This window comes from Phallusia mammillata, chromosome 5 (genome assembly GCF_965637545.1).
Source record: "Phallusia mammillata chromosome 5, kaPhaMamm4.hap1.1, whole genome shotgun sequence".
NCBI lineage: Eukaryota > Metazoa > Chordata > Ascidiacea > Phlebobranchia > Ascidiidae > Phallusia > Phallusia mammillata.
Window position 1 is genome coordinate 3,633,115 of NC_137256.1, and position 27,927 is coordinate 3,661,041.

Sequence of the window (27,927 nt, forward strand, 5' to 3'; positions counted from 1 at the left end):
GATTTAAAACCGATTTAGAGCAAACCTTAATACAAAGACTAGGTGATTAATATATTCAGGCAGAATGACACTGGTTACCAAACAGCCACACAAGCATTTAGCCCGTTTCTATTTCCTTCTGCGCCTCTGCGTTCTCCTTTCCTCGTTGCGCGGTGCCGTCACGCTTCATTTACAACCAGTGACTATTTTTTACAGAGGTATTTGTACACGTTTGGTTGTTTTATTGACGAAAGAGAAACCTTTACCCCATTTTTATATTGTCAGCAAAACGCCAAATAAAGGTTTACAATAATAACCAAAAGAATGTACAACAAATGGTAGTCTGCATCAAAAGTAGAAAGCGAATCGGAAATGAATGACAGCCATGTAATTCAGCAATTTCATAACAAATGTTTACAACGTAGAATGGGAATATAAATTATCGGCCAAGCTAAAGGATTAGGTCGAAAAAGATAGAATGTTGGACCCCGTTAACGATTCTACAAGCTGTGTGGCCCAGGATACACACTAAACAATTTTCAACGAATTTTTCAGGGTAACTTAAGCGAGGACACCATAGTTGGTCAACTTAAAATAATACATTACTTGGCTTTGTAACAACACCAAAGTAATGCCAATTCAACTGGAGTCTTACATTGGCTACTCACTTGTGGCCCCGTTCGTGTTTGTTTTTGGAATTATTTTAACACGATCACAAAAGCTATCACTTCAAAGTTTTACCTGGCTACATTTAAAAAAGGAAAATTGTATTGAGGGAAACTTCTCAAAGAAACAAGCAGAACGGACATAGTTGCGGAATCGCTGGAACGTAACAGAAGAAAAATACTGCCATAAAACTTAAAATAGGAAACACACTTTTTTGTGTAACCGGAAGACAATTTCACCACAACGCGATTGTAACCAAGTGTTTCAGTGCCAGTTAGGAGTTTTTATAGACCGCCGACGAGATAGCCATCAGGCTGTCAATAAAACTGAACAGAATGCAACATTCGTCTCTTCGATTTTTCTTCAAATTCTTGTAGAAGCTCATCAATTTCGTTATCAAGGTCTGTTGAATCTTGTACCTGAAACAGAAATACAGTTGTAGCTTAAGTAAATACCGTAGGCCTACAACTTGCATGGTCAAATTTAGGCTAATGCTGCATACCTGCTTCGCGAGTTCACAAATTACAAAGGCGCCAATTGTTGCTTCTTCATGATTATCTTGAATATCGCAGTTAATGATATGAACTGGTTGCATCATTTCCGATTCACGGTTGTTAAAATCTGGTGAAAAACACAATGAAACTTATGTGGCAAATCGAACATGAAACTGCATAATGCGCTCCCTAACCTTCCATAACTTGATCGTAAACGCGCTCCTCAAGGGTGATAACGACGTCAAACTTTTCCGGGCAATCTTGAAATCGCTGAGGTCTCGCCTTTATGCGACGATTCCGGTCCAACATGTTCAAAACACCGTTTTGCGTGTATCTTTGTTATGTTGCAGTCAAGGAAACTTTGGTCGCTCGTTTATTGATATTTATAAGGTACAAAAGCAAACTTTATTGTCTGAACATCCGATAATCTTACATGTTCAACTATTACTGAATTACAACACAATGTTTTAGCGTGTTGTACGGAAACGACTCCATACCGCTCCTTTGCGTGTCAAAACACATTATTTTATATCCGCTAGGTGGCTACATTCAGCAAAATGCGTTCATAGGTTGTGCATAAACTTCAGACCACACGCCACGACTTTCCTCGTATATTCATTGATTTTAGGTACACATTCGTTTGCGGCTAACAAACCTCACACCAAGTGGCCCTCGTCACACAAAGCGCATCCTCTTCTACCTAAACATTACTCGAATTAGTTCTACAGATAAATCTATCCTTTTGCCATGGGCAGTAGTTCATATGTTGCGTTTGGATAAATAATATAGGCCATCGGAGATTTAATAGGTAGAAGAAAAAAGGCAGAACATTGTTGCAGGACAGTTGGATGCCAGAAGGAAGTTAAGTGGTCTACCATACTCCTAACTTATCTTGTTAGTCATATTACTCGAATAGGCAATGGACAGCCAGGGCATCGCAGTAATAAACACAAAACTGTTCATTTGCCAGTTTGAACAAAATGACCAAAAATTTATGCTACGTTGGCTAAATTTAGCAGCAGCTGCTGGGGTGAAACTGAGTAACAATGAAGAAAACGCCTTACCAAATATTGTAGCCTATGTCTTCCGATTGGTATCACTTGAAAAACGGAAACCCACATATGATAGGCTAGGCTACATTGCATGGAAAGTCATATAAAGTAAAAGAGCAAATTAAAAACTGTTTCGAATTCAGGTCTGTATCGCCGACAGAGTAGGATCGCCTTCAATCTCGGCTTTGAAGCGGGTTACCTGCTAAGTAAAAAGAACAAATTGATTGCATGCAATTACGAACCAAAATCCTACATTTCACGTTCTTGCAGCTGGAATAAAAAGGTGCGGACGAAAATAAGGAATTCAAATGGCGTATATTTAGCAGATCGCAATCGTTAGTGTAAATTTTCAGCGAATGTACGTCAATATCTATCTTATAACGTTGCCCAGAACTTCTGGGCCAGAAGTCAACACGCACTTGAAGCACCATGGTAAAGGTGATAGTGCGTGGTTGAACATAATAAAATTAAAAATTAGGTAATACGTGATTAAAACCATGTCCTGCAGTCGCACAAAAGCGCTAACTCTTACACAGCGACTTTAGAACATTCAGCAGGATTGATCTGGAGTCTTACACCTCATCTGCAAGTCCAAATGTTTCTTAAATACCAAAGTAAACCAGAGCTGTAAGTCGGACGGATTAGTTTATATAAAATGAGCTTCATTCGGCTTTCCTTTACACTCTGTCACGGTTGTTCGTAGTTTTAAGTTCGTCTCTTTTTGGTCCTGGTAAAAGTCAGGCTCAGGATTTGATTTGGGCCCCGATTTCTGGACCGCTTACAGCTCTGGTGTAAACTACATTGCCGAACTGTTTTTTGTCTTCGCGATTTTTACACAAATTCCTAAGTAATATACGATCGACAGCAAACAAACCCTACAAAGTTGGATTAGTTTAGTGGTTAATTGTTTTCAAACAAAAATGTTTGGTAATTTTCCCGCCCTTTTTCAGTGTCTATTTACGCAGGAAATTCAGAATATTCCCGGTTTTGTAAAATTCTGAATGTTGTGTTTTGTAAATTTCAACAAGTAAATTGCAGGCCTGGAAAGGCTTAAACCCGCCGTGGACGTGAAAAAGTCAGCTCTATATCAGCACAGATTTTGAACCATTCTCGTATCCTGTATCTGTTGGAACATCTTCCTGTTGTACTGGATGATAAAAAATAAGTCATCAGTCATCTTGGTCCAATGTTCTACAAAAAACGCATAAAAGTTTCAGTCAAAAATAAATTAAGATTATACATGTTTGTCAGTTTACAGTGTCCAGAAATTACGACGCACGGATATATGGAAGTTGTAAAACAACAAGGTATCACTTGAACACAGGATAGCTATGCTGTTACTCCTGTATTCCCTGACACCGCATTTATATTCATTTATTTTAAACCGTTGCTTTTCAACAAGCACGTGCAACGCTAGCGACACGAAATCTTTTTGTTTGTTTTTTAAGCAAAGCACGAGAAAAGCCATTTTGCGCTACTCCCGTCAGCGATTTCTGTTAAAGTCTGAACAAGACTTATGACGCAACAATGTTACTTTTTCACGTTCTTGTGTAATCTAAACATTAATTGGCAGTTCGTTATTTTATTGTTACACACAGTGATTCATTTTCTTGTGCCAGAAACGGCGAAATAGAATTTCAGCGGCCACCCATGTGCGTAAATCACCTGTCAAAACTGCAATACCATTCGTTGCTTTTGAGAAATTGAACATGTAAAATAAATTTATATTTCTCTTCTCAAGTGTTACAAGTCACATTTACGTTTTGTGCGTTATGTTACCTTATAAACCACACCACGTTTTAACGTATAGTATAAAACAACGAGACTTTATCGCCACTAACCACAGTGGTCATTACGTAAGAAACGTATTACTTAATAACTACCTAGACGACTTCGAGAAGTGGCACCTTCCAAGTATAAGGAAATTGGCGCGTAATATACCTGTTTATACACTGGCAATATCGGCGACAACAAGCTACATTGTAACAACCAACCCCTTGGCTTTACCAACATTGCCACCCCACATAAGAAAATATATGCTACAAAATCGACGCCTATGACCTTGGACCAGACGTGGCCATAACTATGCTACATGGTAATGCCAAGATTACACAGTCAAATGGTGACAAGTCTGACTCTGGACTCCAGTGATATTAGTATGCCCACTAACTCCTATTGCATTTGAAATTTGACTCCCTATTGCAGTTGTCATTTTTGTTTATGAAGTAAAAAAATATCAACAACTTTCCAGCATCCGAGTTAAAATAAGTGCTCTAATCTTTTTAACATTTATTGTTTTAAAGATACATGTCATTGGGCCTATTTACAGGCCTGTCCTAAGCAAAAAAAGGAAAGTAAAATGAGTAGAATTTTTACTAGTTTAAGAAAACTAGATAAAACTTTGCCAAAATCATTATCATCTCACCCTTTTATATGCTTCATATTGTCATGATTTTGAAACTTCTGAGAATTCATTCAGGATATCAATCATCGGTGTGAATGCAAAACAACACCTATAACGAAAACTTGAAATATGTTGGTAAAAATTCATAAAATATACATGCATTAGTGTGGGCAATAAATACTAAATGATTCATGCCACTAAACTAAGGTAAAATTAAGGTCATAAAAAAATAAAGGATACAAGTGAAGATCTTTCCGTTTGAGCTCATTGAGAATATCTTCATATCGCCATTCAAAGCTAAATATATTTGGTTTATCAGCTGCCTGGCCAGGAAGTTTTACTTGGTTACCACTTCCAAATGATTGAACATCAAATCCTTTTTTGCTGCAAACAATACGTTTTGTGAACTAATCTAAAAAGTTTCTGCATCACAAAAGCAACTGTGAAAAACTTGACACAAAAGTTAAGTAATAAATATCGAAAGCAAAACCATGTATTAAATGGAATATTGTTTCAAAGACAAAGTATTACTGCCATATTAATACACAACATTTCAATAAAACAGTATTTCTTTAACCTCATAAAGCGGTGTGCTTCCATGCTCCTGTTCATGTTGCTGGAACATACAACTGCAAAGCTAAGTTTTTTATTGGGCATTGTTATATTATTTAGGAATGTTAACTTTAATAAATAGCACAATCACTTGATCCCTATACCTGCAAAACAACAGAAGCAGATAAGGTATTTTGTTGGTTTTGGTGATATTGAAAGTGGACAACAGTCCAGGACTAAAGAGATCATATTGAGTAGAGCAACAAATGGAGGCTGGATTAACCATAAGGCAAAGTAAGCATGTGTTCAAATGCCCTAAAAAATGGCACCACAAAAATGTTTCATGGCCCTTTTTCAATTGATAAAGCAGCATCTTCTGTGAATGTAAATAATGCAGCAATACGATTCTACTTTCAGCTTTTAGGGGTACAAGATAGAAAAATATTGTTGTCAAAAACTACACCAAATTATTATTTTGTTTGTCAGCAAGTTTTAGACAGCATTGGGAAAGTTGAACTTAGTTAAAGATACTAATCAAACCAGATATAATAATTGCGCTTCTTCCACCTTTTTTTCAGATGTATTAGGATCATTGCACAACGCAAGGTGCTTAATTTTATTGGCAAAGGAACTTTTTAACTTAATAGATTTTGATAAAAAATGATCATGTCAACACAAACTTTTTTCTTACCACAAACCATTTAGCACCTGATGAGAATGTTTAAAGTTACAATAAACCACAGGAAAGCAGAAAAATTACGGGTATACTAACGACCATGACATTCACATTTTACACATTAACATGTGCTTTGATATTTAACTGGTCTTTATATCTAATTAACATAGGCTCCACTTCAAGACTTAGGAATTCTTTTGTTTGCTGTGGGGCTCGGCCAACAAATGTAGATGGATCAAGTATCTTTTTCATCTTATCATGAATACATGAAAAATATTGGTCGGCTCGAATCCGATCAACCAAATCATTTTCATCACCTTCTTGTTTTACAACACTACCAGCTTGCTGTGACAACACTCGAATCTTTTCATGAACCTCTTGCCTACTCTTACCACCTTCGTTTACCATCTCCATTATAATATTTTCGGTTGCCATAAAGGGAAGTTCTTGATCTATATGTTTCTGTATCACCTTCGGATACACAACCAAACCTTCAGCGATGTTTTGCAGTGTGTTGAGCAAAATGTCAGCTGTTAAAAATGCTTCAGGGATGCAAATCCGACGATTAGCACTGTCATCCAAAGTCCTTTCGAACCACTGTGTTGCAGCAGTCTGTAGAGGGTTTTGGCATAATGTCATTAAGTGTCTTGCCAGTGAACAACATCTTTCACTGCGCATAGGATTTCGCTTGTACGCCATAGCACTAGATCCTATCTGACTTGTTTCAAAAGGTTCTTCAACTTCCTTAAGATGCGCCAACAGTCTTATGTCAGTGCATATCTTGCTGACAGTACTCCCCAAACTGGCTAATTTGAACAAGATTTCAGCATCCACTTTTCTTGGATAGGTTTGACCAGTTATAATGTATGATGATTTAAAGTCAGATAGCTCAGTGACCAACCTATCAAGCTCCGTAACTTTATGCTCGTCACCATCAAATAAGGTTAAAAAGCTTGCCTGGGACCCAGTTGCCCCCTTAATTCCTCTGAACCGCATTGATTCATGTAGGATTTGCAAACTGGACAAATCCGAGATTAAATCTTGGATCCAAAGGCAAGTTCTTTTACCAACTGTTGTCAACTGGGCAGGTTGGAAATGTGTGAAACCAAGAGTGGGCAGTTCTGCACGTTTTTTAGCAAAATCGCTCAATGAAGAAATACAACGAGCAAGCTTTGGTAAAAGAATTGTGATAGCATCCCTAATAACAATTAAATCAGTATTGTCTCCAACAAAACATGAGGTTGCTCCAAGGTGAATAATAGGAGCAGCCAAAGGACATGTTTCACCAAAGACTTGTACATGAGACATGACATCGTGTCGACAAGTCTTCTCCACTTCTTTAGCTTTTTTGATTTCATCTTTGGTAATTTCTATGTTAGCTTCCAACTGTTGGAGTTGTTCTGCTGTTATTGAAAGCCCAAGTTTGTGCTCTGCTTTTGCCAATATAAACCACAGTTTTCGCCAAGTTGAAAATTTCTTCCTGTCACTAAAATTATGTGACATTTCAACAGAAGCATAGCGTGACACTAACGGGGATTGGTATTTGTCACATTCCATTACAACAGTTCAGATCAATAAAATTAAACTGCAGCAGCCAAAAAACAAGGTACAATAAACAAGGTGTGATTCGGTCGTCTTGGTACTCATTTACCACACAGAATCAGATAAGATTAAAAGGGGCAATTGCCACTTTCTGTTCTGCAAATGTAATGGAATCAGAGCTAAAAAAATATTGATGAATGGAATACTTAATAATTTATTAATGTTGCATGATAATACTAGAACTAAAACAGAAAACGACAAGCGAACCCGATCGTCCAAGGAACCAGTCAGAGTCAGTACTAAACTAACTCGGTATTAACAGCGTTGAGAGTTGAGACCCACTAAGCCAGTGGTTCTCAACTCGTTTTAGGCCATGGGCCACCAGTTCAGTAAAAATAATATTGTGGACCATTCCATTTTAAAGCAAGATTGAAGTAAGCGTACGAAACAAGCATTTGGGCTTGAAACTTAATTCTTTAAAACCGATTTTCAAGATATGAAATACACTTAATAATTACTAACATTTTGATACTCTTTCTATATAAAATAAGCAATCATCCTCAGTTTATAACCAAATTCAGGGAACGTTGTCCATGGACCACTAGTTGAGTACCACTGCACTAAGCACACACATACAAGAAGTTAAGTGTTAAGAATAAGAACTGAGAAGCGTGACTACTGACCAGTCACAACCAGAAGGCAGAAGCCAGAAGACCTTTATCATTTCGTAAGAACTCAAATCACACAAAGTATGCCAATTTCCGACAGAGGACGTAAAGATCACAATTATTTAAATAATCATTGAAACTATAGTTAATAAGTTGGTTTTATTGTTACTTATCAAAGTTATCATTATTATAAAACCTCACCCCAACCCCAATTGCCCTAACCGTCAGCATTTTTACATAATTTGCTTTAAAGTATTCGTAAATGCTCTTCTTGAAATTTTCTGACTGCACAATGTGTTTCATAATTTGTGTGGTCTTCATTCTAATGGTATAATTGTACACTTTCCTTTACTAAGAAAAACCCATTTTCAGCACAGCAATATTGGCCATGGCGTACGATTTTTTATTAGTCGTCAATAAATGTTCAGAGCGTTTCCAAATTGGCTGTAATCAGTGGCGGCATTCCATTATTTTGTCAGCCGGCTCTATCAAAGAAGTCCAATTTTTCAGCCGGTTATGTTACAAAAAGTCCATTGGCAGTAACCAGTAATGCTAACCGGTTCGTTGATCTCATAAAATTTCGCGAGACGGTTCCACAGAGTACAGAACCGGTGCGAGCGATCAATATCAATCCAATGGATATGACTAGGAGCAAATGGGACGATTACGAAAGAGTTATCAATTAATTTAAAATGTCAAAATGCACGATCCCAGTTTGTCTGACGTCGAAAATGTACTTGCTGGAGTTTTAAATTTTAAGCTCTAACAACGCCGAGCGTGTGAGTCGACGTCAGCAAAAGGGATTTACCAACCAAAAAATCTAGAAATCACCGAAAGAAACCCTGTCGAAAAGTCTCAAGCGCTAGAAAGAAGAACATTCATAAAATGATGATATAATTAACGCTTTGAATTATTGCCGTATTATTAATAAAGGAATTTGTTTATTAGAGTCATTGAAGATTGATTTTTGATCTGAAACCCTTTGATAAATAGCCCATTCACAACACAATGGACAAAACAATTAACGCATTGTGCTTAACCGGGACCGCATGGCATAGCGTCCGCGCTTGCGCCACTGAAAAAAAGCCTTCCTGTTTTGCGAATGCGTAGTCCGGCTGACTTTGCTGGCGGGTTCTGACTTCAGTGTTCGACGCGGCATCTGTAAGTAAAGCTGATTCCAAAATGGAATTACTTGTGTTGTTGTTCTGCGTCCAGTCATCGTTTTCTATCGGCTCAATTCCAGCTGGTCACCTTCTGCCTCTTGGATTCCAACGTCCACCGTCTGTGGAAATAGATGAATTTACGGTAATACTGTTCGTGAGGGTGCATGATTTGTGGTGTTAATTCATGGCCCATATTGTATCAAGAAAGGAAATGTTTGCGTTTTTAACTTTACGCAAATATTATTGCGTAATAAAAGGAAATAATTGTGGCATATGTGAAATAAAAGATCTGTAAGCCGCAAGTGATAAACACACAGCGAGCAGATAACGGCGACTGGTTGTGAAAAGGCCGCCGTGCCGATCGCCATGTGGACTTAAACCACCGCGCTTTGACATCCACGCTTTTAATGTGAAAGGAATAATAACAGTACAGTATGTAATGTTTGTTTCCCCAATGTGGTATATCTTTCAATTTTGTAGGAGGTATCACAAAGCTATATTCAACTGTTCACTATTTAATTTTTCTTAAACTTACATTATTTGCAGCCTGAAAATGCCCCCAATCCTGAGGCATTTTTTCAAAACTATTTGAAACCAAGCAGGGCTGCCGTATTCAGAAATGCAGTGACAAATGCTGAAGCTTACTCAGGATGGTCTGATGAGTACATTGCAAAACATTTTGGCGATCTTGAAGTTCGGCTTGAAGGGAAAAAAGAAAAGGTATGAATATTTTCTTAGATAAGTAAATCAATAGGTTTCAGAGAAATGTGGAGAAACTAGCTGTTTTTTTACCAAAGGAAATGCCTTTTCCTGAAATGTCACAATTACATATTCATGGCATTTTGACCTTTTATTTTTAGGGTTCTTTTATACCAGTTGGAGAAACTCATATGGGAAGAGACAATTTACGCCATTTTATTGAGCATTCAAAGGGTCCAGATTCAAGAACATATGTAGTATCTGAATTGCCAAAACCAATGTACTCTGGAAGCACTGTTTTGCCTTCTGTTGGTGCTTGTGGGGAAATGGCAAAAAGATTTGTCGAAATTGACATATGGTGGAGTAGTGGTGGATCCAAAAGTATGATTCACAAAGTATGCAATCAGTTTTTGTGTTGGATGTAAATATTTCTATCAGAATGAATGTGAATACTTGAAGCCAATTTTATTAACTTAGGATGCTTACAACCAAATAAATTGCCTTTACAAAGGGACAAAGTATTGGAAGTTATTTGAACACAAATATGAAAAGTGGCTGCATAAGCATTGGGAACCTGAAAATGAAATTGGCGGGTAACAATATTGTGCTTTATAAATTGTTGATGTTAATCACATCTACATTTGTGTTGATGGGTTGCTTTTTAGATTTTCTGATATTCAAGTGGATAAAGTTGACATGCTTGCTCACCCAAACATTGCTAAAGTTCCATGGAGTAACATTACCATCAATGCTGGAGATTGCCTCTTTTTACCAAAGAGTAAGAAAATTTATTTCATAGTTAGTATTAAAGTTTTATAAACATGTTGAATCAATGGTTTAAATTACAGTGCTATTAATTACCAACTACAAAAACCTTAGGTTACTACCACCAAGTCGACTCCTCTCAAACCAATAACTTGGCAATATCAATACTATTCAGTCGCTTTGATGGTCGTGAAACACTCAACATGTCAGATTGTACATCTGAAACAGGTACACCTTTGTTTTTATTTGGCCTACAATTTGATTGCTACTTGAAATCGTTTTAGATAGTTAACACGAGTTTCCTCTTATCCAGCCTTTATTATTTATTATTGTTCTTATTGTTTCACTGTTTGGTTACATTTCTGTAACAATGTTTCCCTCATAAAATATATTTTATTGGCTGAAGTATTTTACTCTGGTTCATCTAAATGTGTGATTTAGTGACTGGAAGATTGGAACCCAATTGATCACTGTCAATCAAACAAAATTATGGCATGAAATCATCTCAAACTTACTTTTTAAAATAAGTTAGTTCTTGTTACAAATGTACATTTTACATTGGAAATGTTCTGGTTTCTAAAAAGAAAAAGAGTGACTAAAGTGTCATTAAGTCAAATATGTGTGAATGTTGATTATTGCTTTGTCTTGTGCACATTGTCAGCACATTGTAGATGCATCATATAGAAATAAATTCATGAAAAAATATCTGGTGGCTAGTCTTGTCTGTTTTTGTTATTTTTGACACTTTTATTTTAAGATTACAGAACTGCACGCCCTTTGAGTGAATTTGATGTTATGTGGGAATGGAGTGGACATGGAATGATGTCAATGGGCAATGGAGATTTTGAAGAAAACTTCCGGTATGCTTTTGTTCTCAAACTGAAAAAAATAAATGATTTGTTTCAGCTGGTATAACGGCATTTGTTGCACAGGAAGGAACTTTTCTCCGCTGCATCAGAGTTTGACAATGTTGGCAAAAAGATAACTCCTGAAATATTAGCAGAATATTATGGCGATGATGAAGATGGCAAAATTAAGTTGGGAAATTACACAAAAGTAAGTTATTTTTTATAATCAAGGATGGAAAGACATTATGTCTTAATGTTTTCAAATAATAGGCTATATCAGTTATGGATACAAACAATGATAATGAATTAGATGTTGAAGAAATTCAATCAGCTAGTTGGGAACAAATTCGACAGTTTGGACTAGAGGTAATCACAGGATATTATGAGTTAAACAGTAATATTTCCATAAACATTAATTATTATTTTTTAATCATGTTAGGCTGAGCATTTTGAACCCTCCAACAGTTATGATTATGAATACACTGCCGTCGCATATGATGAATTGCTGTCACTGATTGATGACGTTCTAAAACAACCCGAGGTTGAAAGAAAGAATTTTATTAAAGCATATGTCAAAACTACAGGTGGAACTACAACTTTTGGAAATAAAGTAAGCATTTTTCTGGTTCTACATGCCCTTGTGCTGTTTGTCTGAAAAATGTGTGTTCTTGTATGGTTTAGGTTTTTACTGGATTGAGTGGGTCTGAGGATGTCAACATAATCAAAAGCAAAGATATCACTGAGGAAATAGTGGACAAAGCTTTAGAGAAATGGATCTTCTACCAGGGGCCCACACCAGACTTTGATCCAAACCAGGATGAAGATAGAGATGATAATGCTGATGATGATATTCTGCCTAGCGAAAAACAAGTTCATGAGAGTGATTTCAGGGATGAATTGTAAGCGTATTGGAATGAATATTTATGAGTATTGGAAATATTATCTCATCACTGTTAAAACCTTCCCTTTACGTTTTTTCACTGTTAACGTGGGATGTATCAAACATCATGTCCCAAAATTGTGTCCTGTCTGCGTGTTTAAGCAACCAACGTATTTTTATCTCAGTTTTTTTTACAGCTGCCAAAAGAGATTAAAGTTTTTTCGTTCGTATTTTCATACTGATTGTAACTACGTGCAATATGTTGCAAGCACACTGCCCAATGACTCGCCCATGTGGAATAAATATAGAACTGTCGGAGAATGTTGATTAGTTAAATATGTTGGTGTCAGATTACTCACTTCATGCATTGCAACCAGAATCTTAAACGGACAGTTGTGTTTTTCGCTTCCCGTTGAACCACTTCCTGGCAAGAGCATACGGCGCCAACTGCGTGGTTTTTTAACATACTGCTCATGGATTCTATACAGTCGCTTTTGAAATAAGACACCAACGTTTCAGCAGAACCGTACAAAATTCCCGTAATAAGATTAGGCCTTTATTCAAAATCCTTCCTTCGAATTGATTTCATACATTGTGTTAACAGTGTGAAATTGCCAATTATTTCTACTGCGCATTTTTATTATCACGTTGCTCGTGCAAAGCGTTTCCTTTTCCCTTTAGTCACCGAAATTTGTAGTTGGTATTGTAATACTACTGCTCTAAGTCAATGGTTCCAAACCTTTCTCAAAGAATTCTTACCTTTACAATTCGAACCATTTTCATTTTCCTCTAATATACCACATAGTAGACGCTAAGCCATAAAAAGATCATTTAAAATTGGATGTTTTATCAACTTTACAGATCATATTTCCAGTGCTTAAGTGTCTATTTACAAACCAGATGTGAAATTGAAAGTAAATTCCTCCTCTCAAGTTTTAAAATTCCTCCCCGGTTGGAAACCACTGTTTTAAGTCTTCGTGTTCTGTGACTATAGTGATATATCGAGCATATTTAAGCGGTCAGTGGACTGTACTCGGGCTAAGGGTATAATTTAATGTGGTTTCTGCTTGCAATTCCCGAGTTTATTCGCATAAATCTCAAATATACAGTGATATAAACATTGCACTTCAGGATGGCCGCTCATTATGTACTTATTATTCTAAAAATCAGTCCAAACAAGAAAAACAACTGACACAAAATATATCACTCGACGATCAATACATTATTGTCACCATTAACAAAACCAAAACGTTGCGTTTATAACTCTAGTTTCTCTTTTTGATCTTGTGGTGAATCAAGAAAGAGTTTGTCTTCATCTTCTTCCGGTTCCTCTTCTTCTACCTCTGTACCAGGTCGCTCTTTGGAGTCTGAGTATTGCGGTGCCCAGTAGTAAATCCATCTTTCTAATGCGTGATTAATCATTTCATCTGTTATATCCTCGCTTATGATGTAGTTCTCTTTTTCGGAACCGGCCAGTTTGGTGAAAATCTAAAAACAGTAGGAATTTCAATATCTAAGTTTTTAGGCTTCAAAACTTGCAGACAGTACACTATTTGAAAATAAGTCATGTATCAGTGAAAACTGTTCGATAAAAAATGCGGCTAATCGACTTTCGTTCAATAATTTGGAAAAAAATCGAGAAAGATTTACGGCCGGTTGTCAAGTAACCTATTGCTACATTGGTTTTACTCCCTTATGATATAAATCATAGTATGCTAGGCCAATTAAAGGCGTTATACCGAATTAAGCGGAAAAAAACGAAAAAAATACTTTGTGGCAACCAACAAATCAACGTCAAAATACCTCATTTGCAAAAGCTGGAGTTCCACCTAAACGTTTTGTGTAAGCGTTGATCCAACCCTTGCGGGCGATTTTCGGTTTTACTGCCAAGGACTTGTACAAAAGATTGCGGACGGCGTCATAAGAAATAAAAGAATATTCAAACTCGTAATTGTTTGAAGGCTCGACAAATTCAATCTGGAAAAATGAAACATTTCTGCTTTATTTTTAGGTTTGCGGAGGCTTCATGTTTAATATTTTCGTAATAAATACCTCGTTGCCGAAGTCTCGTAACTGTTGCCAGCTCAAATCACGCGCTTCTTGGCTTGATAGTTTTCCATCACCGTTGGTATCCAAAAAACCAAAGGCCTGAATATAGAACGTTCGGTTTGTTTCAATTTATGAGCATTATACGTTGAGTTTATGTCGCTCCGTAAAAGAACACATAGCGACACAATTGCACTAAACAATCACCCAGCGGAAAATAGCTGCGGCACGTTAAAACGGTACGGAGCACAAAATAGCGGATGGAACTATTGGTTGGTCATGACTAAACGCGTTAGTGCTACGTGACAGGAGCTCACCAGAGAGTGAGTTTGGCGCACTTTGAGTAAAACAGGAGTGGTGGGGCCAGTTGAGGGAGTCCTATATATTTTTTTTAATTTTTGCCACTCGTGTTAGCAAAAAAAGGACGGGATTCAGTAGGATTTATTATCCATACGTTGCCCTGGATATAAAGCAAAAACGACGGTCAGGAAAATATCTTGACTTTTTAACCAAACATAAAAAAAACGATTCTATAGCTAAAATCTTTAAATTTATTGATTTCAAAAAGACTTTAGTGCTAAACGCACGTTTTACAAAACAATAGTGACAAACTATTCTGACAAGTTACTGCGCTAAAAATGCGTCCAGGGTAAAACAAAAACACTAAAAATTACCACAAGGGCAAAATAGGGACGCAATAAAAAGTATAGGACCTCTGCTAGAAATGACTACCGTTTTTTTTAGATAAGAATCTCACGAAGTATCAATCGAAAATGTTGTCTGTACCTTTGTGTAATTAGCCTCCCGTAGTTTTCCATCATCTTCGCCTGGATCTCCGAACATGTCTTCAATTATTCGGGCGTTAACAATCTGACCAGAGTCTTCCAAATCTTTGGCGGTAGAAATCATTGCGTTCCTACCAAACCAAAGTCGACAACGCCAGTAAGTGCAAGAGTTTACTTTAATTTGGGTTAATTAAAGCATCGAAAACAAACAATAGCAGAAAGAAACTTATGTGTAAAAAGTGCGAGTACAGAGAGGGCAAACAATCTTTAAAACAAACGGCACAAATCAAAAAGTGTATCGTACTGAAGATTGTTATCTCTAAGTAACGTTACATAAATTTATATTTATTTGGTTTCTAAATAAAAACCTGTAGCCTTCCTCGAAATCTCCTCTTCCCATAGACATTACACCTTTCCCAGACCATTTCCACATCACATCGAAATCACTCAGAGGTCTCGGTGTTTTATAATCTAAAACAGTGGTTCCCAAACTTTTTCATTATTTTGTCAAAACGGTCCCTTTGCCATTATTTCGAGGGCTCGCGGTCCTTAAACTGGAATGTGCATTTCAGGAAAACGAACGTTGATTGCAGGATTTTCGCTAGTTATGCAAAATTGTGCATGATAATGATCTAAACTTTATAAAAGACAGCTTGTGACATTACAAATAATACAAAAAAGCAGTACAATTGTGCGCGAACAATTGCATTTTTGATAGTTGTCTTTCAATAAAGGCCATTGTTTAGCAATGGAGACAGTCGATTTCTCAATTCTCTTGATTTAAACTTATTCAGTGGCACAAACTGACGCTAAATAAGATTATAGAATTACTTTACCCGCTTTGCGGTCCCCCCTAAAATTGCCTCACGGACCCCTAAAGGACCGCGGACCCCAGTTTGGGAACCGCTGATCTAAAACGACATCAACACGAGTTTTACAGGTTATTTCATGTAGGCTTCTACATCACGCTTACCTGTATCCTTTGTGCAGTCCGTCGTATTGATGGATTCAAAGCCGTCCATTCGCCCATACAAAATAGAAACTGCAAGGTTCTGCGGGCCAGGTGACTCGACTTGGTGGTAGTAGCTTTTTGGCAAGAAAAGACAATCTCCTTCGTTAATGGTAAACTCAGACCACGGTACTTTAGCAAAGTCTGGATGTTGGAAAAGATCCACAGCGGCAACGTTAATGTCAGAAAACCTGCGAGATTGCAAAAGTGGTTGCAAAGGATGTTTGTGACATAATAATGTTTGTGTGGTGTTTACCCGCCAATTTCATTTTCGGGCTCCCAATGTTTGTAAATCCATTTTTCGTATTTGTACTCGTAGAGCTTCCAATACTTTTTACCTCGGTAAAGGCAGTTGATTTGGTTAAACGCATCCTGCAATTGCATAAAAATACTGTTTAAGCTATTATAACCTTCCTAATATTTTCGCGAAAAAAACATTATGTAACAAAATAAATACCAAGAATATTAGAATAGCACCCACTTTATGAATTACGCTTGATGATCCGCCTCCACTCCACCAAATGTCAATTTCAACAAAGTGTTTTCCCATTTGACCACAAGCTCCAAGCGATGGCAAAACGCCCACATCCCCGTGCATCGGTACAGGCAGCTCGGAAACAATGTAAGACTTCGATTCGTTGTCATGATAGTGATCAATGAAATGTCCCAAGGTATCCCGACCCAGATATTTTTCGCCTATGGGTGTCATATGTATCTACATTCAAAGTATAGATTAGGCATATACAGTTCGTTTAGAAGCCCTATACCCGGCGGCGGGATTCAATTTTTTTGTCAGCCGGTTCTATCACAAACGTAATATTTTTCAGCCGGTTCTGTTAGAAAAAGTCCATTGGCATCAACCAGTAATGCTAACCGGTTCGCTGATCTCACAAAATTTCGTGAGACGGTTCTTCAGAACCGGTGCGAACCGGCTGAATCCCACGACTGCCTATACCCAGTTACAACCCATTACTGAATGTACGCACTGTTTTTAACACGTTTGCATCAAACTACAATGTTTAACACAAAAAAACAAAAAAGCATAAAAAACATAAAACCTAAAACAAACCTTCTCTTTCTTTCCTTCCAGTCTGACTTCCAAGTTACCATAATTTTCCTTAATGTATTCGTCCGTCCATAGCTTATACGCCTTGGTGTCGAGCATAACGCCACGGAAAATTGCTGCTTTGCTTGGCTTGACGTATTCCTCATAGAATTGAGCAGGGTGTGGCGCAGTATCAATCTGCATGTGATCAATTGTCAATTCAATAACAAACAAAAGCCCCGTTTTTTTAAACTTGCCGTAAATTCGTCGATGTCGATGCTTGGCGGCCGTTGTGCACCCAGTGGCTTGAGATGTCCAACCGGTACCGCGGTTTGCGCAAACGCAAAAGCGACACAAAAACAAAACAGATACACTAAATGGACGCTAAGCATTGTGCTAGCTTTCTTTATCTGCTAAAAATCCCAAACGAAAATATGTTGAAAATCAGCGAAAAACTTGCATTGGCTGTCTTATCTCAAGAATAGCTGTAGTCAATACGTTACAAGGACACGTGCTGTTATTCCTGCTAAACTTCTGAAGCGGTGTAGTTCATTGAACTGCGTGACTTGTGTTTGCTTCCACAATATGCTGTGCTTCACGAAACCTATAAAGTTTCCCCATTCAAGCAAGCTCATTATAGCGCGGTTTCCTGTAATCGCCATCTGCTTCCCCGCACAATTCTCTGCGCCTATGCTTTCCATCCAACGCGTTTTACGCAGATGTGTATATCTATGGCTATTCTACAATGCTTCCATTGTTGTTTGCCAAACCTACACTTGGTGAGATTTGACAAAAAGTCTGCGAGACTTGATTATTCCTGTTTTAGGCACCATGTCACGAAACGATTAACGCAAGTAGCATATGACTCATTGCTATTTATATAATTATACAAAAAACAGTAAAGTCATAAAGTATAAAATCGACTTAAAATGTTCGTGCAAGGAAACCATCGTATTACATGTCCTTCTCATTGTGGCCTAGCAAAGCTAGTGGTTTAATGTTTCAAATTTCTACGCCTATAAAGTGTATTAGTTTCCCTTTTTTACGTCAATTGTGAAGCTTGATTAATGAAAAGAGGTTGCAAGAAAAATAAGTTCTTATGCAAACAATACATACTGCGCCAAAAAAGCGAAAGGCTATGAGCGATAAAATTTCACACGCTGTGAAATGCTTTTGTGCCGCTAAATTACAACCTTACAGATGTTACGTAAAAGTGTTTTTGCGACAAAGTGAACCTTACGAAAAAACAAAAAACGTTTTCAATCCATGTTTATTGTTTATCATATTTAGTATTGTTCTGCTTATATGTCATTCGTATTTAGGCATAGCTTGCAGGCCTATCGACCTTCTCAGTAAAAAAAAAATGTAGTACAAGTATCTGCGATGTATTACTCACATAAAAATCAAACAAAAAATATGAACATTCGAGTTGTGCACTAGTGATAATTTTGCATTGATAACTTTTTGATAGTACGACTGTGGTTTATTTTATAAGGTCGAAAATAATTAGGGAATAACAAAGGCCCTGTCTTTCAAGTTGCTACTATACATTGTGATAGTTGTTTAGTTTTATGACTATTTATACTCCACGACTTTTGTACATGGGATCAGGGCCCAGGGGTGAATAAAGTCATCGGCTTATGGGATGGCATGCTTATTGCTTACCTTATTTTTGCAAATATAAAGGAAACGAAAATGTGTTACAAATACAATATGAACACATCAACACATGGTATGTCAGTGCATCTACAGTTTCAAACTTACCATTTACCAGCTTCCAGATTAAAAAAGGCTGATAGTAGATAAAATTCTGAATATATCTACACCAATAATTAGTCATCTCCAGTTTGCAACAAATATACTGTCTTACTAAACAACAAGTTCTAACTATTTCTTCTTTATAGAGTTGGAACAATTCTATTGTTATGAATTGTCATACATGGATAAACTTATAAAATGGTTTAAGATAATTCATTGGTGTTCAAACTATTGATTAGGATGGCAGCTTTGTACCCTTCGACAAACAACATTCTGCCAAACCCTTCTGGTGATCCAAATCTCCAAGGTCAAAGATATCCACCAAGGTAGGCATTTTAACCCCTTTCCAGTCCAATTTGCCCAGTCTGCAGAACATGGCAGTTCCCGACGAGATCTTGCGCGTGCAGGACCTGTATGTCCCATGTGCGCGTGTGCCCGGCCCGTAAATTCGCGTGCAAGACCAATTTCAACAGGCGCAAAGCAAGCGATAGAGTTTAAGATAGGATAATTAATGCCTTTGATGCAAAATTTCTGCGTGCAACGCCGAAAATTCGGTGTGGAAAATTTTTTTTTCAAAACTAAATCGCGCGTGCAGCTGCCATACTCTGCAGACTGGCAGTTTGCCAAGCATGAAAGTTTCAGGATAGATCTTGGGTGTGCAGGACCAATTTCAGCAGGCGTAAAGCAAGCAGTAGAGGTCAAGGCATGATGATTAAATGCATTATGTGCAAAATAGAGTTCCTTCTCGAAAAATCTCGAAAAAATCAAGTCTTAATTCTTGAGAAATAAATAAAAATTCTTGTGAAAAATTATGTCACATGTCATAAACAAAAAGTAAATGCGACACCTCTTATTACATGTATTTTTCGTTTCAACTCGCCCCTATAGCGCACTGGGCACATTACTTTCTTTTTTTGCTCTCGCAACAGGGATTTTTAATGTGCGTTGCCGCTAAACTTCCACCTTTCCCAGGCAGTAGTAACTCCGTGTTAGATCTATAACAGCCACTTCTTTTTCTGATTTGCTCGCAAATCACTACTTGCGATCGCTACTATGGGAAAAAAGCATGCAATCGGAAATTATTTTTTTTGTTTTTGTTAGAAAAAGTCTTAAATGAAAATTTCGAGATTCTTGAGAAATTAATTTTTAATTTCTCGTTTCTCGAGAAACGAAAAAGTGGAGAAATAGAGGAACCCTAGTCCAAAATGTTCGTGTGTAACCCCAATTTTAAAAAAATCTGTCACACATACACAGTACATTTCCAACATTTTTTATCACGACAGATCATACCAACCCTATGTGTTTCAACCAAACTTCCTCAAGCAGCAAATCAGACAGCGAGAGTTAGAAAAAGCCATCCGACTTGGCCAAGTTGATGAAACAGGAAAGCTTGCCCCGCAGCAGGGAGGCCTTCCTACCTCCACACTTCCATCAGCCCAAAACCTCGAAGAAGCTAGAAAAAAGTCTGGAAGAAAAGTTATAGACTGGACTCCATCATGCACCCTCTATCTTGAAGTAGGTGTTTGTATTATGTATGTAGGCAGATCTTTGCATACATTTGCTGCATAGAAATGTTTTAGGCTTGAATCTAATCACAATTAATAACCTAGTTATGTTTTAAAACAGTTTCTTTCTGACAAGTGACATGTGTATGTTGTGCAAAGAAGCCGGATTTTCTAAGCAATGTTGCACACAAATTTATATCAAAGCTTTTAAGTTAACACATTAGTAGTGCATTTCCGACAAACGGTTTAGATTGTTTTTGCAGTGTGTTCTTTACTGCAACAATTTAAAAACAAATTTGTAGCCAATAGTTGATACAAATGGACATGTGTGATCAATATGACATGAATGATATGCTTTAATTGACGTCATATGTATAAGGTCCAGTTGCACTAACCTGTATAAACATTTTAACCACAAAATTTTACATTGCATTGAAATGCTATTGAGAACAAATATATACTCAATAAATAACATTTGTCTTGTTTGTGTAAAGTACAATATTCGTTCCTTTGTTTTTTTGTCTAAATTATTTGATTTAAATTTTTACATGTCATAAATGCCAAAAAATAAGCAGTCAAATGTGCATGTCAGATCAGTGGTTTTGTAGGCGACCAGGGTTGCTTGCAACAAGTGCAGTTTTGTAAAGCAATTATGAAAGTTTTTGCACTCAATAAAAATAAGTGAAGACCAAGTTTTGTGCAAACAACAAATATTAAGTCCATGTGTATAAATATATATAAGTTTCCCACTTTTCGGGACATTACAATCTTTCACAAACATCTTTCTTGTGATTAAAATGCTGTGACATTGTTGTGAGAATGTTTTTAAATTCAAGTTGGCTTGTATGTAGTTAACAAGCATTACGCTCTATTAACTGGTAAACTGATGTCGCATAATCCAATTGGTATGATTCCCAAAACTGACAAAAGAACATCTGTAGAACAGCTATTACGCTAGTCACAGCAACCAAACATTTAAAATTTGCTGTATTAAATAGTATATATATATACTATAATTGCACATCTTTGGCAATAACAACATATACAGTAGTACAAATATGCCTAATCAACAAATAAAAACTAAAAGTGCATGGACAAACTTTGCCCAAGAAAAAAAGAAAATGAAAAAAAAGAATTCTGGATCGTCAGTGTTTTTGTATGATAAGATTTACTAGTTTTTTTACATGTGAAACTGGAATCAAACAGTCAAGTTGTTTAAAATATCAGTGCTTATCTGGAATTACTTTTCTACAAATGATAGGCCACAGTTTGAAAACTGTCCTGGTTAACCGGTTTCCTAACTAACCAACTTGAATTAACCGGTTGTGTCTGTATTTGTTTTTCTCCTTCAGAGAAGAAGATGGCAAAGAGAAATGGAAGATGTTCCAGCTTTGCTTCCAGACACATCATACTCCATAGAGATGCAAACACCCATGGCTTACAAAGATAGTTCAGCATCAAGTGTTGCTACAAAATTTGTGAGAAGTGCCACAAACAAAATGAAGTGCCCTGTTTACAAGGTTTGTTCTGTTAATGAGCTTTCTTCAGTAGTAAAAGTGGGGATAACACAAAATATAGTGTAGTTAATTAACCAAAAAATGTGTCTGGAACAGGGATTAGCAATCCTTTGCATGCATGCCAAGATTTGCCTGAGTGCCGATTTTTCGTGGCACTTAAAACGACGTGTGAGTTCATAAGTCCAAACTGTTACATTGCTTTACTTTGTATGATGTAATAATTTTAAAAAATAAGCACACACATACAAATATGTCTAGAGATTGCTGATCAAATCAGATAGCACAAACCTGTTATACACAAAAACATTGGCAAGCACAATCATTATCATTTGGACATATGTAGAATTGTCACATGGCCTTTAAAAGATTGCTGACACTGTGGTATAAAAAGTATTTCACTTCTATTCTGATTAGGTGGTGTGGACTCCAGATGGGAGAAGATTAGTAACTGGATCTGCAAGTGGGGAATTTACACTGTGGAATGGAACAGCCTTTAACTTTGAAACAATTCTTCAGGTTAAATAATAGTGTTACAATGCCAATGTTGGCTTAAATACTGGTAAAGACTGGTTTTCAGTTCCAGTTTTTTTTTCTAAGTTGTAAAAATTGTATTCATTTATTGCTCAATTGCATTGCCTTGTCTGCTGTTAGGCCTCAACACCACAGATAACAAAATGCAATGAAAATTGTGTTTGTTTTTGTGTATTTTCTAATCTTGTTTTATTCTGTTCACTGCAATAAAGACTTCTGCATAATAACCACTTGCGGCTTTGTTATGAGACATGACTCCATATACATACTCAAGTTTAAAGCGTTGCCCCATACGCGCCTCGATCACGCATTCCTTACATGGCCCTTTTGTCCCAACGTAAATCGCTTTTTTCCCAACGATTTGTGTCGTAGATCTACAATCGGCAAGATACCCAAAACATCTTTTGATGTAGGATTCCGTCAAACAGACTAAAAGTGTTAATAGCACTAAAACGTTGGTTAAAATACATTTCTTTGTTGACCATTTCAGGCTCATGACAGTCCAGTTCGAGCCATGTCTTGGTCCAGAAACGATGCATGGCTTATCACTGGTGACAACTTCGGTTACATTAAATACTGGCAACTAAACATGAACAATGTTAAAATGTATCAAGCACATAAAGACCAAGCATGTCGTTCAGTTTGGTAAGTATGCTTATTGTAATGTATTTTTTCACAAGTGCTTGTTACTAAATTCAATTCTTACTACAGCTTTGGACCTACAGACAGCAAGTTTGTTACAGCAAGTGACGATGGCACTGTGAGGGTTTGGGATTTTTTAAGATGCCATGAGGAACACATTCTTAGAGGGCATGGGTCTGATGTAAAACAGGTAGGTTTGAAATTATCAACAAATACTAACACAGACAATACAAATTTGTTGTGTTCATATAAGGTTGATTGGCACCCGCACAAATGTCTCATTGCTTCAGCAAGCAAAGATTTGCAAACTCCAGTAAAATTGTGGGACCCCAAAGCTGGCCAGAGTCTTGCCACCATGTAAGTGATTTGACATTGCTAATTTTGCACTTAAAAAGACAAATATCAAAACTTTGAACTTTGTAATCCCAGACATGCCCACAAAGGCACTGTAATGGACATCAAGTTTAATCGCAATGGAAACTGGTTCTTAACTGCCTCTCGTGATCATCTTGTCAAGTTATATGACATTAGAAATTTAAAGGAAGAATTTCAGGTGCAGTATGTTTTTGAATAATTTTATTCAGCAATGAATATTTTTTTGGCTGCAAATTTTGTTTGTAAAATAGTTTTTTAGGGATTGAGATTTATGTTGTTTATTACAGTGTGATAAATTTCATGTGAAGAACTTGCTTGATTTAAAAAATTGGTAATGCTTGCAGATTTGGCTCTACTAGAACTACCATCTTTACTCATTGACTGCTTTGTTGGGTATTGTGGTAGTAGAATTTCCGCCATCCAGCGTGTATATTAAAAAAGTCGTTTTTGTTCTTGGACACCCTTTCGAACACCAGTTTTGTATGTTAGTAGCGCATAAATATGCAAATTTAATGCTTGGTCTAGTTTGTGCAAACATCAAAAACAGGGATGCTCTGTGCCGAGTACTCTGATTCTGACTCAGCTTGACCCTACTTTTAATCAGTAAACAGTGTGAAATTTTATTTCCTGATAGGTGTTTCGGGGTCACAAAAAAGAAGCATTTTCAGTTGCTTGGCACCCAATACATGAAGATATGTTTGCAAGTGGTGGTTCTGAAGGAAGTATCATATTTTGGCAAGTTGGGTGAGTGAAACTTTGGCTTTAATGCCCTTTATGTACTTTGTTTTACTGGATTAACCTTTTGTCTGCCACTGCTATGACTTCATGGCTTTAGTTTGTTGTTTTAACACCTCAGTAAGAGTTTTTGATTAAACTTTCTTTCATTTTATAGAGAAGATAAAGAAGTTGGTGGGCTTGATGGTGCACATGACAGTCTAATATGGAGTCTTGCTTGGCATCCACTTGGTCACATTCTTGTGTCTGGTTCCAATGATCACAGCACGTAAGAGCCAATGAGTTTTTTGTGAAAAATATTGTGAGCCTGCTTTAATTGCACTACTTGACTATTGTTTTCGTCAGTTTAAATCAATTGATTGTGAAAATAGCAATTGTTGCAGAAAATTTTGGACAAGAAACAGACCTGGTGATCACATGCGTGACAAGTACAATCTGTTTCCAAATGCAGAAGAAACAAATGCCCCAAAATCAACAAATTTAGCAGCACAACCAGATGATACTCCTCATATACCAAATATACCAGGTGGCCTAAACATAAATTAGTTTCAATTTAATCCAGATCTTCGCCTAATTGGGACAAAATTTGAGGCACAAATGATTTGTAATGTCGTAAGGCTTTAACTAATTGACAATGGTTAATCCTGATCTTCTCTTGATTGTTATAAATTTTTTGGTCCAAACATGTCCGGATTAATCAAGGTTTACTGTAGCTTGTTTAGTGTGTACAAGTACTATTGTTGATTACTTTATATTTTATCTTTTGATAAGGTATGGGTGATGCAGTAGCTGCAGCAGCAGATGTTGCTAAGAGAGAAGAGGAAGAGCTAAAAGTGGGAATACCTGGACTTGATTGGTCCTTTGAAGAAAGAAGTGAATTCCAAAGAAAGGTTAGTATGTCCAATAGAACTTCAATGTTTAATGTACTTGACTGTGGTTTGGTTGTAACTGATATTGATTATAATTTGCACCAGATCATGGTACAGCATGAGAACAGGAAGAAAATACCTTATGCAAGACCAGTGCCAAGGACATTTGCAGCTGCTTGGGAATCAAATAAAGCTGGTGCTCCAAGGAGGGAATGGTCAAGATCTCCTTCACCACCTCCACCAAGAAGAGACCGATTTGATGAGCCTCCACCATGGCATAGAGGTGAAAGGATGCCACCAAGATTCCGACATGGTCCGCCAGGCCATGACAGACATCCAAGAGATCATGAAAATCCTCTTCCTCCCATTGATGATCGAAGGCCACCACCAGAGTTTCGCAGAGGCAGACTGTCACCAGAACCAGGTCCTCCTCCTGACTTTAGGCCAGGTCCTGATAGGAGGCCTTCTTTGGATTTTCCACCAGATGGACCATACCCTGAGCACCCCATTGACCGTGATATGGTTGATGATCGACATTTCGTTGACAACCCCCCACATGGAGATATGAAATTTATTCCCCACAACCAAAGGGAAGCGGAGTTCGATACCCCCAACAATCATGTGCAGAATGAACATCACATACCACACAAAAACTTACCTCCGCCATCAGAAGCAGGTGGACCATTGCATGACACTGGCAATTTTCACCGTAATCCAGGTTTACTTGATAATCCTCCTTTAGAATGGGAAGGGAACCTAAACCAAGACCAGTATGAAGGAGATGGACCCAATTTAGATAAATTTTACGGACAAGAGCGAGGTAATATTTTTAATCCGGGTATGGAACCAAATATGGGAGAGTATGGCTATGAACATGATATGGGTTTTAACGACATGGAACGACGTGGTCCAGAGGGTATGCGCGGGGAACGAGATATGCCAATTAGACCAAGAGGTGGCTTTGGTCGCCCACCTCGCATGAGGGGCAGAGGAAGACCCGGTTCTGGACGATTTCCACACCCAGAAATAATGTCTAACAGGGGTCGAAACTGGCCACCGATGAGGCAACAAAACCCACCTTTCAGAGGCAGACGAGGTGGTCGTAGGGCTATGCGTGATTAATCCAAAATAATTCAGCCTATACAGCTCTTTCAATTGCTGTGGCCACACTTCCATTGCTGCCATGTTGAAAGGATAATCATCGGGTAAAATAAAATTATACTTGTTTGTAATAAAGAGTGCAAATTCGTTAAGTCTCTAGATATTGAACACTTGGATATTTCACTTTCTGAAACCAGTAACAATACATACTGAGGAAATATAATAACCAGATCACAAACAGCCATTACAATTTCATGTGTATTGGGAAAAAAGTTTAACAAAAAAATATGTATGTATGTACAAGGGGCCTTCAAAATTCACATATATAATTTATATACTAAGGGAAGAAACTGTCTTTTCTTTAAGCCTCTGTGAGATCATCATTAAAATACAGATGAATTGCAGGAGTCCACAGTTCAGCATCCATGCTTAGTTCATAAAATTCCTCATCCTCATCTTCCAACCCATTGTCTTTTAGTGTTTTGTCCATTATGAGTGAAACACCATCATACTTCCATGTATAACTTGCAGCATGGGCATTGTACTTCAAATAACGCTGAAGAATTTCATGCATATTCTCCTCAGAACACACCTACAATTTGGTTTAGCAGTTTAATCAATACCGACTGCAGATGTGCTTGTTTAACAAATACATCTTGCAAGTGCATTAACTACAATATTTTCATCATTTTTACGAACACTACATAGATATGTTCATAAGTTTGATGACAAACATAATGACCCAAGTAGATGCTGGCATGAGCATTTGCCAAAACGCTTAAACAATAAAACTTGTCACTTTTTATTTCTATTTGGGCCATTATATTTGTTATCATCCTTTTTTAATTACAGTAAAACTCTTTCATTAACTGTTTAATGATTCGATTTATAATGGACAACTAGCACGTTTACCACTTGCAGTTTTTGTAAACACAACATACCTCAATTGATTGCTCTTGTGAGGTGAGTGTGTTGATAATTCTGATTATCCTGGTCTTTTCACTAAGAATCCCAACCTCATATTTGGTGTCTTTCCACCAAGGGCGGCCAAAATCATTTGCCCAATCTGAAGTTGGACATGGTGGTGGAATGTGTACAAACCTTCCGTGAGGTGCATAGTATTTGCAAATGCCAGTTGAAGGGTCAATGTGGGTTCTTATCTAAAACAGAAGTCCATTTAAAAAGTACATGCTTTTTTACAAAATCAATTAAAAACTTACATCTCCAGTTTTGTTGTTGAACCAGTTGGAAATGTCTTTTCCGGCACTTGCAATGATTGGTTTCAATAAAAGGTCACCTATTGCAAAAATGTTAATTGTACATGAAACTACAACTAAAAACAGACAAAATCTACCTGCATATTCATCGCACAGTGGAGTCAAATCGTACACTTTTCCAAGATATGACACCCATATATCTTTCAGCGTGTTATGAAGTGAAACCTCATTTGGGGTATAATACTTTGGTCTGGCGGCAACCATGACTTTTGACGCTTAACAAGTAACGACAAATACGCCTTGGTCCTTTTCTCAGACTGCAATTTAGGGTAAGTCCCGTGTTGACAGTTGTCATAGGAACGCTCCAAAAATTTCAACAAAATATTGAACTGTCAGAACGTTTC

At 37.2% G+C, this 27,927-nt stretch overlaps 6 protein-coding genes across 6 annotated transcripts; 2 read left to right on the plus strand and 4 right to left on the minus strand.

The window, feature by feature from the left end:
- Positions 1-729: 729 nt before the first annotated feature.
- On the minus strand, positions 730-5,252 carry LOC145227755 (RNA polymerase II subunit A C-terminal domain phosphatase SSU72-like). Its single transcript, XM_080092668.1, has 5 exons — positions 5,173-5,252; positions 4,836-4,979; positions 1,334-1,473; positions 1,148-1,266; positions 730-1,064 (listed from the first exon to the last, which is right to left on the minus strand). Exons 1-5 carry the CDS (start codon positions 5,250-5,252, stop codon positions 963-965), a joined length of 585 nt encoding a protein of 194 aa, XP_079948794.1. The 3' UTR covers positions 730-962.
- LOC145227752 (adenylosuccinate lyase-like) lies at positions 5,173-8,069 on the minus strand. Its single transcript, XM_080092664.1, has one exon. It carries the CDS (start codon positions 7,378-7,380, stop codon positions 5,938-5,940), a length of 1,443 nt encoding a protein of 480 aa, XP_079948790.1. The 5' UTR covers positions 7,381-8,069; the 3' UTR covers positions 5,173-5,937.
- Positions 8,070-9,059: 990 nt separating this feature from the next.
- On the plus strand, positions 9,060-12,709 carry LOC145227751 (uncharacterized). Its single transcript, XM_080092663.1, has 11 exons — positions 9,060-9,338; positions 9,743-9,916; positions 10,057-10,290; positions 10,373-10,488; positions 10,561-10,673; positions 10,775-10,888; positions 11,418-11,520; positions 11,593-11,716; positions 11,779-11,874; positions 11,948-12,118; positions 12,190-12,709. The coding sequence occupies exons 1-11, from the start codon at positions 9,216-9,218 to the stop codon at positions 12,409-12,411; spliced, it is 1,590 nt and encodes a 529-aa protein (XP_079948789.1). The 5' UTR covers positions 9,060-9,215; the 3' UTR covers positions 12,412-12,709.
- Positions 12,710-13,490: 781 nt separating this feature from the next.
- On the minus strand, positions 13,491-17,820 carry LOC145227750 (uncharacterized). The gene is made up of 10 exons (XM_080092662.1): positions 17,531-17,820; positions 17,298-17,471; positions 16,710-16,943; positions 16,485-16,600; positions 16,193-16,419; positions 15,588-15,690; positions 15,221-15,350; positions 14,441-14,536; positions 14,192-14,365; positions 13,491-13,876 (listed from the first exon to the last, which is right to left on the minus strand). Exons 1-10 carry the CDS (start codon positions 17,663-17,665, stop codon positions 13,646-13,648), a joined length of 1,620 nt encoding a protein of 539 aa, XP_079948788.1. The 5' UTR covers positions 17,666-17,820; the 3' UTR covers positions 13,491-13,645.
- A 1,361-nt stretch (positions 17,821-19,181) lies between these two features.
- On the plus strand, positions 19,182-26,458 carry LOC145228862 (pre-mRNA 3' end processing protein WDR33-like). The gene is made up of 13 exons (XM_080094069.1): positions 19,182-19,357; positions 20,315-20,546; positions 21,889-22,056; positions 22,468-22,569; positions 23,075-23,229; positions 23,296-23,416; positions 23,480-23,583; positions 23,656-23,779; positions 24,236-24,345; positions 24,494-24,604; positions 24,720-24,862; positions 25,108-25,226; positions 25,311-26,458. The coding sequence occupies exons 1-13, from the start codon at positions 19,272-19,274 to the stop codon at positions 26,325-26,327; spliced, it is 2,592 nt and encodes an 863-aa protein (XP_079950195.1). The 5' UTR covers positions 19,182-19,271; the 3' UTR covers positions 26,328-26,458.
- Positions 26,459-26,537: 79 nt separating this feature from the next.
- Positions 26,538-27,927, minus strand: LOC145228891 (cytochrome b5 domain-containing protein 1-like). Its single transcript, XM_080094104.1, has 4 exons — positions 27,661-27,927; positions 27,527-27,603; positions 27,248-27,466; positions 26,538-26,898 (listed from the first exon to the last, which is right to left on the minus strand). Exons 1-4 carry the CDS (start codon positions 27,785-27,787, stop codon positions 26,668-26,670), a joined length of 654 nt encoding a protein of 217 aa, XP_079950230.1. The 5' UTR covers positions 27,788-27,927; the 3' UTR covers positions 26,538-26,667.